This window comes from Delphinus delphis, chromosome 12 (genome assembly GCF_949987515.2).
Source record: "Delphinus delphis chromosome 12, mDelDel1.2, whole genome shotgun sequence".
Taxonomy (NCBI): domain Eukaryota; kingdom Metazoa; phylum Chordata; class Mammalia; order Artiodactyla; family Delphinidae; genus Delphinus; species Delphinus delphis.
In genome coordinates, this window is record NC_082694.2 from 68,460,668 (window position 1) to 68,474,874 (window position 14,207).

The 14,207-nt window shown below is 40.1% G+C and overlaps 1 protein-coding gene across 3 annotated transcripts in view; it reads right to left on the reverse strand.

Moving 5' to 3' along the window:
* BABAM2 (BRISC and BRCA1 A complex member 2) overlaps nt 1-14,207 on the reverse strand; it is a 444,366-nt gene that overhangs the window by 203,064 nt on the left and 227,095 nt on the right. For all 3 annotated transcript variants that reach the window (XM_060026897.1, XM_060026895.1, XM_060026898.1), the window contains exon 7: nt 1,026-1,135. In XM_060026897.1, coding sequence (XP_059882880.1) covers nt 1,026-1,135 — 110 coding nt within the window. The remainder of the gene's footprint in view (nt 1-1,025; nt 1,136-14,207) is intronic.

A 14,207-nucleotide genomic window follows, 5' to 3' on the forward strand; every position in this document is an offset into this window, starting at 1 on the left:
AAACGAAATTGAGTTATTTGTAGTGAGGTGGATGGACCTAGAGTCTGTCATACTAAGTGAAATAAGTCAGAAAGGGAAAAACAAATACTGTATGCTAACACATATATATGCAATCAAAAAAAAAAAAAAAGGTTCTGAAGAACCTAGGAGCAGGACAGGAACAAAGATGCAGATGGAGACAATGGACTTGAGGACACGGGGAGGGGGAAGGGTAAGCTGGGACGAAGTGAGAGAGTGGCATTGACATATATACACTATCAAATGTAAAACAGATAGCTAGTGGGAAGCAGCCAAATAGCACAGGGAGATCAGCTCGGTGCTTTGTGACCACCTAGAGGGGTGGGATAGGGAGGGTGGGAGGGAGACACAAGAGGGAGGGAATATGGGGATATATGTATACATATAGCTGATTCACTTTGTTATACAGCAGAAACTAACACAACATAATTCTAAAGCAATTATACTCCAATAAAGATGTTAAAAAAATAAAATAAAATAAACTACTTGTACCATGTAGCCTGAATGTTGTGTAAAGTTATATAGAACTATTTCAACACAGAAAAATAATTCGAACATGTCATCGTTTTAAGCTATCTGCTTATTCTATTCCCTTCACTAATCTGGATAAGTTAATACTGTCAGGATACTGGTTACATTTTTGCAAACAACTGTAAGTATTACAAATACACAAGAAATTGCATAGGATGTTGTTCAGCAGTCCTCTTTCGGGTAACCATACATACTCAGGGGCATTTGGAAGGAGTCACAATTGTGAATCCAGTCTACCAGGCACAGTATTCACATCACAAACTGCACAGCTAAGTCTCATCCAAAGATCACAGTTGCAAATACCAACTGCATTTACTCTGAAATCTAAACTCTGAATAGAATTCATTTTTAAGAAAACAAAAGTCAATAAAGAGAAGTCATTTTAAGAGTTTAAGAGTGGCAAAAGAAGTAGCAAGCATGTTTGATTAACAAGGAGAAGCATCAGGCTACATAACATAAATGACACGGATACTTACTGTTCAATTCGGGGTGACAAGTACAGCTTAGGATACACCTGAGTGGCTTCAGTGTCCTCAAAACTGACAGAAAGGAGGGCCACATCTTCTCCAGGGTCTTCATTCACATCCTTAAACAGTTAGTGAAAAACACAATGCCATCAGTTCCTTCTCTCATGACATCTTTCTGGTGACCAGCTTACAGCCCACTAGCAATGAGACCAGAGGTGTGAGTTACCTGGATTCAAGACGCCACACATCCTTTGCCACCTACCTAGTCACTCTTTTAGAGTGATAGCTTTCAAACTTTCTGACCAAAGCCTACCACAGTGAGAAAAAGCTTGCCACCAATTTCACTTGTTCCCACATTCCAAGAGGGGAAAAGTGAATCTGGTGATAACAAAGAATTAGACAAAAACATAGTTAACAAATTACAGTAATCATGCTGCTAGCAAGATATATAATGGCTTATAATTTACATAATACATACAAATGGCTTAAAATTTACTTTTTCTGGGATGAAGATGCATTATAAACATGATTTATATCACTAGACAACAACAAAATCTTAAAATACCCAGTAATTTTATTATATCTACCTTGATAATATAAGTTATTTAAATGGCAAACATTACCAAGAAGCATATCACTGTGAAGTATTCCACTGTACATGCAAACGGCAGGGTGTTGATGTATATATCTGCTTTAGCAAAATGATTATGGATGATTCATATGTGAACCACAAGACATACGTATCTTAAAAGACTAGTTATAAGAATATTATGACAAAAACATTGTTGATCCAGATATGTATCAAGAAACATTGAGAGGTTAACCAAACAACCCACAATAAACTAGACTGGTAATGATAAAGCTAAACTTACTGTAATTTATAATTAAAACGCAAGAATAGCAACAATCGAATGTCATAACCAACCCAAACCAACACGGATGATACACTGAATTGTCCTGAATTAAAATTGTGGGATTTACAACTATGTGCATGTGCTTTATGACTGCTGCCAAGCCCTGAGTATTTGCCAGGCTGCCAGAAGAAAATACCAAATTAGAATAAATTCTCATTGCATGTTGATTTCAATTTGTGAAGAGCAAATTCTAAAAACCCTTAATAATTTATTTCTGGTTGATAGTGGCTCCAAGTCAAATGCAGGTTTTTTAAAAAACTTGATAGCATTGCGCATCTTTCACCCCGAAGGACAGGTAAGAACTGACCCACATTTCCGAATCAGTTCACAGGTCCTCAGGAGGGCTCAGCAGCCATCCTAGGAGGGTCCCAACCCAGACTTTAAGAATCACTGCCCGTGAGCTGTGAGAATCTCAGATATGAAGTTCTTCCTTTGATCTAAAACTAACCTCAGCCCTGTTTCTCCTGCATCCTAGGAAGCTGGACATCATGCTCACCTGCTCACCTCTAGCATCTTCAGTGTCCTTGCTCTGCCTTCTATTGTGTCTATAGGATGCACAAGTGTGGCAAGTATACATAGGGACAAGGACTGGAAGTCTCTCCCATCTTAAAATATAAAAATTTTAAAAAGAAAGAAACGAATCATGCTGGTCTCTACCTAGTTCCCTGGGTTCTCTCTCTCCTCCCCTGCACAGACTGCTGAAAGAGTGGTCCACACTCCCTGCCTCACTCCCTCCCCTCCTCTTAGCCTCCCCTTAGCCCACTAGAGTAGCCTTCTGACCTTACTTCTTCCCACAGGCAGCCACTAAACACAGCAAATGCCTCTCGGTCCTTACCTTACTTGATCTCTAAACAGTATTTGACATGGAAATCTCTCTCCTCGGGAAATTCTCTTTCTTGCTTCTAAGAAACTATACTCTCCTGGTCTTCTTCTGTCTCTTGGCCACTTACCCTTCCCTTTTCATTCTCTCTTTTATAACTTCTCAACTGATTTTTCATTTTACATTACATTTAGCCTTGTTGTAACTAGTCAAATGATACAGAAGTTTTTAAAAGAAAAAGCATTTCCACCCTCACTTTTCAAGGTAACCAATAGTAACCGTTACATGGGCTTAAACAGCTTTTTCTATGATCATAAACACACACACACACACTTGCATATAAATAACTCTTTAACCCTGTGTCTTGTTTTCCCTAATGGAGTCATATTATACACAGGACTCTACCAACTGCTTTCTAAATAGCCACATAATATTCCACGGCATGGATTTATTTTCTATTTAACCATTCCCCTAGCAACAGACATTCAGGTTGTTTGTAGTTCTTAGCTACTTGATCGTGCTACAATAAATATCCTTGTATATATACCCTTTACTAGTGGGATTCATAGTTCTTAGGAGATAACTAAAACTCAGCTGTTGGGTCAAAGGTTATAAATATTTTACATTTTAATAGAGTTTAATAGATTGTTTTTCTAAAAATTTTGCAGCAGTTCATATTTGGACCCATGAGTTTGCATCAGTATGAGAGAGAGCCTCTTTCCGTTCATCCTGAGTCACTGGATAACACTGGCTATTGTCACTCTTTAATTTAATGTTGGCCATCTGATAGCTGGAAAATGGTATCTCAATTTAGACTCAATGAATGAAGCTGGGCAATGTTTTTCACTTGTTTACTGGTCATTTACATTTCTCCTGTAAATTTTCCCAACAAATCCTTTACCCATTTTGCTTAAAGGTTCTTAGACTTTTTTGTTATTGCCGTGTATTAGATTTACTAACCCTTGTCTATCATGTGTATTATACATATTTTCTCTTTTTGACTTCTGACTTTGTCTAGGGGCTCTTCTGACATTAGAAGAAAATTTAGATTGCTATAGAGTTAAATCTGGTTAATAACTCAGGGGTTATTTAACCATTTTCCTAGTTTTTCATCTAACATTGTTACAATTTTATTTTTACATGTAGATTTGCAATACACATGTATATCTGGAATATATTTTTAGGTGGTATGACACAGGAAGTACGTACAAGGATGATTTTAGTACAGTGCCTGGAACACAGAAACCACTCAATGTCTGCTGAATGGATAAATCAATAAACAATTTAACGTTAATTCCTGTTTTTCTCCACTCCTAGTGATTTTCAGCAACCTGCTTTACAAAAGTTGCTGTCACCAGTGATGTCTGGAAACTAAGTACTGGCTCCTTGCTCCTGTCCTCCCCCCGCACACACACCCCCTCAGGTACACCAAGGTCCCTAGAACTAGTGGTTTTAAAAGGAAAGCCAAGATTGGGAGTCTGAGTTTATCTATCACTTTTCGCTCTTTTATAGATGATAAAGAGTCCAACCTTGAATATTCCTTTCTGCAAAGTAAGGATGGAAAATTTTAAAAATACTTATAGTCTCAACAAATAGAAACTATGTAATTATATGACTCTAAAACTCATAAAATATCTAAAATAAGGTTGAAGCTAAGCTTGAAAAAATTCACATTCAGAGGGACAAATTTATTTTATTTTATTATTTTTTTATAAATTTATTTACTTTACTTATTTATTTTTGTCTGCATTGGGTCTTCGTTGCTGTGTGTGGGCTTTCTCTAGCTAGAGCGAGAGGGGGCCACTCTTCGTTGCAGTGCGTGGGCTTCTTACTGCGGTGGCTTCTCTCGTTGCAGAGCACAGGCCCTAGAGCACGCAGGATTCAGTAGTTGTGGTGCACAGGCTCAGTAGTTGTGGCTTGCGGGCTCTAGAGTGCAGGCTCAGTAGTTGTGGCTCACGGGCTTAGCTGCTCCACGGCATGTGGGATCTTCCCGGATCAGGGCTTGAACCGGTGTCCCCTGCATTGGCAGGCGGATTCTTAACCACTGTGCCATCAGGGAAGTCCCGGGACAAATTCATTTTATAATCTAAGTGTAGAAGTAGTCCCCCTTTCGAGTTAGGCTGGTCATCTTAAGAGAGACAATAAAAAAAGAACTAACATTGAACTGACTTTCAGATACCTTTCTCCAATGACTAAGTTTCCTTGTTAAAGGTCAAGGCTCTGACCTCAAGTCACAAAACTCTGTAAAAACAAAAAAAAACACTGCAAAACTTGGGCCCACTAAAAACCCTTTTAATTAACAGCTTCATTCCATATGCCTATGGATAATTTATAATTATTTCCCTTTCCTGCTTTTTAACTTCTCATTTCACTACCATTTAAGCAAAGAACAGAAATGCTCAGAGACAGTCCTCCAAACAACCGGAATGACCCTGGTTTATATAATCAACGTTTATTATCTGGCATCCTGCAAAAAGTACACGAAACATTACTCTGAATATGAAAATAGTTGTTTCCAGGAGTTCCTTTACGAACTACTTTAATATGATTTATTCCCCTTGGTGTGGCACGTGAGTTTTCCCCGAGTTGGTATTTGATTCCTAATGGATACGTAAGTTTGACTTTGAGAGCTTAAATAAGCCCAAAGAGTTCCAAAAATACAAATCCACACAGAGCTGTTTCCAGTTTCTGCAACTCTAACAGGATTGTACATGTGTTCCTTTCCATCTGGGAAATTATAAAAGAAGCTCTTGTACCATGGCTCTTAGAAGCTAACATTACAGATGATTATTGTAACCACTAATGGCAGCATTTAGAAAACAGGGGGTGGTTACAGTGTAGTAGGGGACATTTAAAAATGTATAAGTATACATTTTCAGGGCTTTCTATCTGCGCCATTTGAAACTGCAACAAGCTAAAATGGGGGAAAGACGCCGAACATGAAGCTAAAAAAAAAAAAAAATACTGACTCCTACCTTTATAAAAGCATGTCAGGCACTGATATACATAGGGTGAGGCAATAATGGCCATGATATTTTGCTGAAAACTAACTATGGATTTGGCTCGGCACTTGGCTGTAGCACAAAGGGGTTCCTACGGCTTGCAGTGAATAGTCACTAGATGGTGAGTTCCTTGCAGGCTGGGAGTTTTTCCTGTTCATTTTTGTATCCCCTGTGTCTGGAACATAGTAAATATATAGCAAATTGGTTGAAAAAAAACTGAATTAATGCAGGAATGACTGTAAGAATGAGGAAATAACGGAGTAAAACAGAAAATGCTTTTTGCTAGAAAGTTTCTCAATATTTATCTCTCTAGTTCCTTAAATCTATGACTACTTAAGATTTTATCAAAGAAAACTCAAAGCTGAACCATAGGTAAGCAAAGGGTATACCGACTAATAAAAGTTAACATTCTGCTTAGGTCATAATGGTTTATCTATACACCTATTCTCAATCGCCGCTCATTGCAAATATCCAAAGGGTGTAGAAAAGACAACAATTAGCCTTGGAAATGAAAGCAAACACAAGTACAATTTATCATTATGTTGTACCTTTCTGATATGCTAATTTTCCAAGTGAGGAAAGCAGCCATTAAACAAGCCCCTATATGTTGAGTGTCAATACAGGAACAAACTATCAATTAACTAATTGGTGATAGACATTAGCTGGACAATATATATTACAAACCACATGTCACATAGGAAGACTAAAAAAGCCACTGTATTTCTCAATTCGAAAAGGCTTACAACAAAGCTATAACCATTACTAGCAAAACCAGTTTGTGGACATAAAGACTATAAGGAAGCTATTATACTGTCTGTGAAAAATAGAGTAAGAACCATTTAGAGTTACATTTAAAATGATATTAAACAAGACCCAGGATTAATCATGATTCCTAGGGCGAAAAAACTAGGTCTGAGTAAGCACCTCATTATACAAAAGCTATGAGCTTTTGAAAAGATGTAAGCAAATTAAAAATCCCCAAAACAGAAACTTATTTTAAAATATACTAAGTGAGGTTTGTACTTTAGAGGCCCAGTATTTTGCTATTACAGATTCGTCATCAAATTACATAAATTTAGATTTTTCAAAGTCAGGTTTTTTCAAGTAAGAGAATAAGACTCTCATGATGCTACCGTTCATTTAACAAACATTTAACAAAGTAAGGAAAATAGATAATATGTTACAAATATTACGGAGAAAAATGAAAGCAGGGGAAGGGGGCAAGGAGTGAGGAGGGAATGGGAGTTTCAAGAGAGCGTTTGTTCCAAGACAGCTTGTGGAGACTCAGCAGTGGCCTCTCATTACTTGCGACAGGAGATTTAGGATGAAAAGTCCTCTTGACTCACTGCGCTATATATCAGCATAAGTAGTCCCCGTCAACATTCGAATTTGTATTCTACTAGCATTAAGACATGACAATGAACATGCTAGGGAACTGAATTAAATCTAAGCAAAAGAAATATGCAAGAACGAGGAAAACGATGTACCTGACAGAAGACCTTGGTCTCACTGCTAAGGGGTCTCTGTCCAATAAAGACACTGGTCATTTTTTTTGAAATCAGGTGATTTCCTCTTCATCAAAGTGCTGGGAAATATACAAGTGCAAGGAAAGGCAGTGTAGTCGGAAAGCAAAATGGATACAAGAGTAAGGAATCAATGGGCGTCGCGTCCTGTCGGGCCCTTTTGCCCTGGGCCCCTCCTTTCCATGCAGCAGGGGTTGCTGCACTGGGGTTGGGGTTCTGAAGGCGTAGTTACTGCTTATCTCACCACATACTGAGTTCTTGCCTAAAAACTACTTTGATATATTGATATATCTTGTGAAGGTAGCCTTTAAGAGAGTTACGTCTGATTTGGTTTCTCCAAATAGAAATGGGAGTAAAAAGATTCCCTCTGCTTAGTCCAGACAAACTGGGCCACTCCCCATGTATTTTACTAGATCTTGACTAACACTTTTGCGCTTGCCACTTCCCTTATCAAAAAGCTCTTTCTCTTGAGGGGGCTGGGAAGGGCAGAATAGGTGAAGGGGATTAAGAGGTACAAACCTCCAGTTATAAAATAAATAAGCCACAGGGATATAAGATACAGAATAAGGAATATGGTCAATAATATTGTAGTGATCATTTCATAATGTATGCAGATGTCAAGTCACTATGTAGTACACTTGAAGGTAACATAATATTGTACATCAACTATATTTCAATTAAAAAATAAAACACAATTTAAAAATGCTCTTTCTCTCCTTTTCTTAATTGGTGTGACTTTAATTTCATTTTTCTTTTTAAAGATTTTTTTTAAGTGTGGTCCATTTTTTAAAGGCTTTATTGAATTTGTTACAATATTGCTTCTGTTTTATGTTTTGGTTTTTTGGCCGTGAGGCATGTGGGATCTTAGCTCCCCGACCAGGGATCGAACCCGCACCCCCTGCATTGGAAGGTGACATCTTAACCACTGGACCGCCAGGGAAGTCACAGTGACTTTAATTTCTTTAACTCTGATTGTAAATTCACTTGCTCCATTAAGATTCCTTTCAACTGCAGTGTGATCTATGTCTACCCTTGGTAGTTTTTACATGTTGCCTCATGAATTCCCCATGCCGTTTAAGCAGTGTATATTTTAAATTCCAAACAGACTGTGAATTTCTTGAGGGCAGGGTAGAGATCTCCTACTTCCTATTATGTCTAATAACAACAGCTGACGTTTATTCAGTGTTTATTCAATAGTCACTTTCCTTAGTGCTTTCTATGCATTATCTCATACAATTGCCATAACAGCCTTATAAGGTAGGTACTATTATTGTACATTTGCAGATGAAGAAACTGAGGCTTGAAAGTGATTAAATGGTGAAAATGAATTTTGAACCCATGTATGCTGACTCAGAACCTGGACTCTTAGCCACGATGCTATACCCACTGGCATGCTGTTGGGCACAAAGAAAAGACTCAGTATCAGTGCTCAAAGAAAGATATAAAAAACTTGGAAACCCACATGCAGAAAAGATAGCAGAGATTTACTAAACACGTACTTGTCCTCCATTTAGTGTCTAAATCCTGTGTGCTCCAAACGACCATGAGCAACTTAAGCAGCCATTTCTTATTCCCTTTTTACCCCAAATAGACTATCCTGCCTGCACCAATGGGTATTCAAAACTAATTGAGGAGTATATGCTTTATGTGTTTTAATGTTTACTTTTAGAAACGGTGGAGCAAGAAATTTAAAATTTTAAGAGTATGAAGACTAAAAGCTATAAAGGCCACCATGCCAAATAAAATGTATTTGTTTGACATCTTCACACAGACTCAGTGAAGGAAAGAGGATGGCTTCCCCAAGAACACTGATGAGGGTTGTGGAGTTCTAAGCTATAACATCAATCTTCCTTCAATTCTGTACGATTAGGCACACTCTATGATTAACTAACTGTACTCAGTGGAAATAGGAAGAGCTGATTGTTGGGTCGGGAAAGGATAACTACGATGTTCTTGAAACAGCCAGCTCTTAGAAGGGGAGTCCAGGATACCAGGAAAGAGCTGCTGTCACCTACCCGTGTTTTCTAAAAGTGACATCTTGAGTTCATTACTATGAGATGTCACGATACAGTATGGGGTTAGGGTTTTTTTTTATATATATCTTGCTTATTAGTTTCATAAACAAAAACCATTTCACTGCTCTCATTTATGCAGGAATCTGCTTGTGAAGCTGTACTTAACCTTAATATGTTGGTTATAGCTTCTGTTTATAAAACTAAATTGAAACACATGTTGTGCAAACAACTTTGGGGAAAAAAATTCCTGGCTCTTTTAAAATAATGATGATCAAGATTTCATTGGTCAACTACTGTCCCAACCGTTATTATAACTAATAGACATAGCCTTGAGAACCACCAACTTTCTTTGAATAATCACAGCATTGACTACAAGGTGTGTAAAATGGAGCCTTCTCTCCAGAGGGTTAGAGGTTGTGGTGGGGGGGGGGGGGGGCGGGGGTTGCAGTACAGCCAGGGTCCTCATTGGAAGCACAGGATGTTTCCTGGCTTCCACCACCTTCTCTACTCACCAATGTTTCTAGAGAAAGAATCTGGAGTGCGGGGTTTCCCCTATTACCCTAACAATGTGTTCTTAATGAGTCTGATAGGAAGCTAAGCTTATTTATATAAGCATCAGTTTTTGTAAGTGTTTTACAAATCAAACTAAACCACATCCTCAGGCATCTGAGTTGTGATTTTATGCACACCTACAGATACAAACCTTGTGCCAGACTGTCATCCAGGAGCCCAACAAAACAAGTTAAAACAATAGTGAGTTTTCTTTAAGCGCATATGGAACAAATACGACACCATTTACCACATCCCCAGTATGGTTCCATAACTTAAGGAAAAGGTAGATAAAGCTTTTATGTAAGTAGTTCATACAGCTCTTTGTAAGGGATAGAAAAGGACATTTGAAAGGGGAGCTGATACAGTGGCTATCTGTGACGCTACCTGCCTGACACCTTCTCTTCTCCTGGGAAGCCCCTCTCTCTTCTAGTCCCCACCCGTAAGCCCCGATCCTTACAGCTCATGGCAGAGATGCCAGTTCCAACCCCCTGAGAACAGCTGATGGGTCCTGGAAGAGCCCAGTCCTTTTGCACAGGCAAAAGAAACTGTCAGTAGCCATATTTCCCATTCATGGAAGAGGCCAGGCTGTAGGGTGAGAGAATAAAGCCTGCACCCTAGAGACGCAGAGCTGAGAGAGAAGAGCGTCCCAGGCAGCACTCGCACTGAGTTCCCGTGGTGCTTCGTCCGGCTGCGTCCTGCCCCTACTGTTGTTTGGCTTTTCAACCTTCTCCCAGCTTTGGAAAGTCAGTAAATTGCCCTACGTGCTTTATGCTGGTTTGAAGTGGTTTCCCTTCACTTATAGCCAGCATTTTCTCTTGTAAATTGTTAAACTAACTAATATAGATGATAACCACGGCAAATTGAAATTTACAGAACTAAGTGCTAAGAAGAGACTTTTGTTCCTGAGTTATCTGAATACTTGTTACGTGCTGTGGAGTGCCAGGCCCTAATCAGAGCCTAGAAGGGGCTTTTAGGACAGAGGTGAGCGGCACACCTCCGCACGTGCCAGAAGAAAGCTTTGCTAGAGCATCAGCCGCAGCATCGGGCTCCGGCTGCAGCGAGGCTATTTTCCTGCACTTACTGCTTCTCGCCCTGGTGGACCTGAAACAGCACAGTAAGCCATCCCGGGCCTTGGATGGAAGAGCCTGCACTCCCCGCTCTCTAGCCACCCTAAACCTCACCCAGTGAATGAAAAGGTATTGGAGGTGCCAACGCTAAAGGCGGACAAGCCGCAGCAGCAAGCCGTTTGAACACAAACGTTTTGCAAGTTCATCATACAATTTAACAACTGCATAGAAATGGGGATCTTTTAGCTACAGAAATAAAAAATTTTGCTAAGAGTTTGCATGTTTTTATATTTTTTCCACATGACATGCTAAATGTGGGCATTATGGAAAGCAACAGGTTTGCAAGGCTTTGGCAAATGTATATGAAAGTAGCCAAGCACAGAACCAGGCATGAAGAATGTGCCCGGTAAATGTTAAGTTTCATTTCTCTTACTCCTTACTCCCCGACTCTTGGTCTGACATCATTTCCATTACCATGTTATTCTTTCTACTATTAAAGCTCCACCCTATCCTTTCCATGCTAGGTAGCTTTGAGTTACAGGGTTTAGAGATTCTTCCTGGGTGGTTGTGTGTGTGAGGACAGAAGGGAACGGCACCCTAGAAGTGCATAATACCTTTGCACCTACCCACCCAGCGAATCATTTGGCTCAAACAGTCTGGTGCCCATGGCAACTAGGCAACTGGTTACTTCCACGCTGTTTCAGCCACCCGGTACCGCACCCTCATTAATTGGCGACAGTCACAAGCCACAGGTGTTAAAACAGAGAACGGAGCCTACTAGACACTCTCTCCTTGAAGTAATCAGAGACCTTTCGATTTGCATATTGATGTTATCTGCAGAACCTAAAGGGCAGATAGGAGCTCTGAAAAGAACTAGAGGCTTAGAGCCATATCCCTCTGGAACTGGCTGGAGGAATGATTCCAGAGCAGAAAATGAGCTCTGAGAAGTAAATACTGCATTTCTCTCAGATTCAAAAGTGCACCCTGGCTCTACAGTGGCCTGGCATTCCAGCCCCTCCAAGGTATCCTTCCAGCCTCATTTTCCCACTCTGCCGCTGACACACCCTAACTGCAGCAGCTGTCCGAACTCCATCCTGCCACTCAATCCTAAATGCCTTCTTCCCCAAACCTCCCAATTCTATCTGTTCTTTAACAGATGCCATATCCTCTCACAAGACTTCCTGATCCCGCCCTCTGAGGTAATGGTTTCTCCTCTGAAATCCTACAGGTATTTAGCTACACCCTTCATATGGTAACATTTTATTGTTTCATCTGCATTTTAAAGTTACTTAGATATGTGCTCTTATCATGTATCTGGCTGAGTTCCTTAAAGGGCAGTGTTTCATTCACTGTCGTGCTCCCACTGCCTAGAATGGTGCCTACTACAAAAATAGGTACCCAATAAGTATTTGATGAACAAATGTGTGAATATGTGTATGAAAGAATGACCACATATGCTTTCCAGTAATCTGCTGATCCAAAAATGGGTTCCACAAGCAGACATCCCTAGCAGAAACAGCAGAGGTCTATGTACCTTATTAACTTGACTTTCTAATATAAATCAGTAGGTGTAATTTGGGGCAGAATGAGCCATTATCCCTTGGGTTCAGGTCACCCCCTAGAATAAGAGGAAAATTCAAGTTCAAACACTTGACTGAGAGCACAAACCCTATAAGACAAAAAGGCAAGAGCAATCTTTTTGCCATTTCTAATCGACTTCCAAACAACACACCATGTGCTATCGCTAAGTCAATACTCATTTATGATTTACCTACCATGGGCGAGACATTTTGATGGAAACAATAAGGAAAAAAAGAATTGCAAGAATCCATCTCCCAACTTAAAGAGGCGGATGTAAACACATGAAGATGAGAAATGTTCCTTTTTGCTTCTTCAATAAGAGATCCGATAAGATAGGACATGATTAATTCTTAAAAGGTAAGGCTGAAAACGCATCAGTTTTTTCTACGTATTGAGAGTGAATTCATCAGACTCCTTCCTGGCATTAGACTTTTATAAGAGAGGAGATAAAGCAGGAGAGTAATGGGCATCCTAAGAGGAAACAAGCAAAGCTTCTAGAGGTGGTAGAAGGCAGCGAAAGGAAGCTCTGACTTTCCCAGCCTGCACGACATTAAACAGTAAGCTTTGGACGTTTTTCAGTGACGACAGTCCTACCACTTCCTTACTCCAGACTATCTAGTTCAAAATGTGTAGAGACAGGGGCCCAGTAACAGACCCCAAATGCAGACGTGGCATCACATTTGTGAACAGCCGGCAGTTGAATGAAGCCTGTGTGGATGGAGCCTTGCGAATCAGACTAGCAGCACCAGCTTCACCTGGGGGATACTTAACAAATGCCTAGATGATCTGTAGAACATCAAAGTTTGAGAAGCACCGGCTTAGAGAACTGACACTTAAGGGAGAGAAAATAGGTCCAAAAATAGAGAACTGAAAAGCAATGGACTAAGATATCCATCCTGTGATTAAACAGGAGGAGAACACAGATGAACTGTGATGTTGAACGGGGCTGTGGAAGACTGTGGAAGGTATCTGAGACAAAGTTTAGGATTTAAAAATAAGTATCTGTGGTATATTCCAAAACCTCAGAGTTAAATGGAGGAAAGAATCGTGGTAGAAGCGGAAAAGTACAGTAAGGTACTCTTCAAATATTCTTCTAACCGGCCACGTCCATAAGCTATGGAGGAGCCAGAGAAAGGGACCAGGTCAAGAGAGCTGGCACTGTGAACACTATCCCCTTCAGGTCAATGACGTTGGAAATGTGCCAAAGGTGAAATGACAGGAGCAAAGGGTAAATAAAATCAGAGAACGTTAAAAGTAAAAAAGAGGGCTTCCCTGGTGGCGCAGTGGTTGAGAGTCCGCCTGCCAATGCAGGGGATGCGGGTTCGTGCCCCGGTCCGGGAAGATCCCACGTGCCGCGGAGCGGCTGGGCCCGTGAGCCATGGCCGCTGAGCCTGCTTATCCGGAGCCTCTGCTCCGCAACGGGAGAGACCATAACAGTGAGAGGCCCGCGTACCGCAAAAAAAAAAAAAAAAAAAAAAAAAAGGAAAAAAGACCCCTTCGAGATCTGGGCCAGGGGTTGTTACCCTGTGTTCTGGGGAAAACTTGGGATCATGTGTACCTGAGAGTATATGTCTTAAGACATATACCGGGCATTTTGTATACCAGGCACTGGGAGAAAGATTTCGTTTGTAAAAAGGTTTCTATTATATTAAAAATAAAGTTTGTAGTCATTGATTCAATACCCACACTTCATAGATTTACAGATGGAGAAACCGAG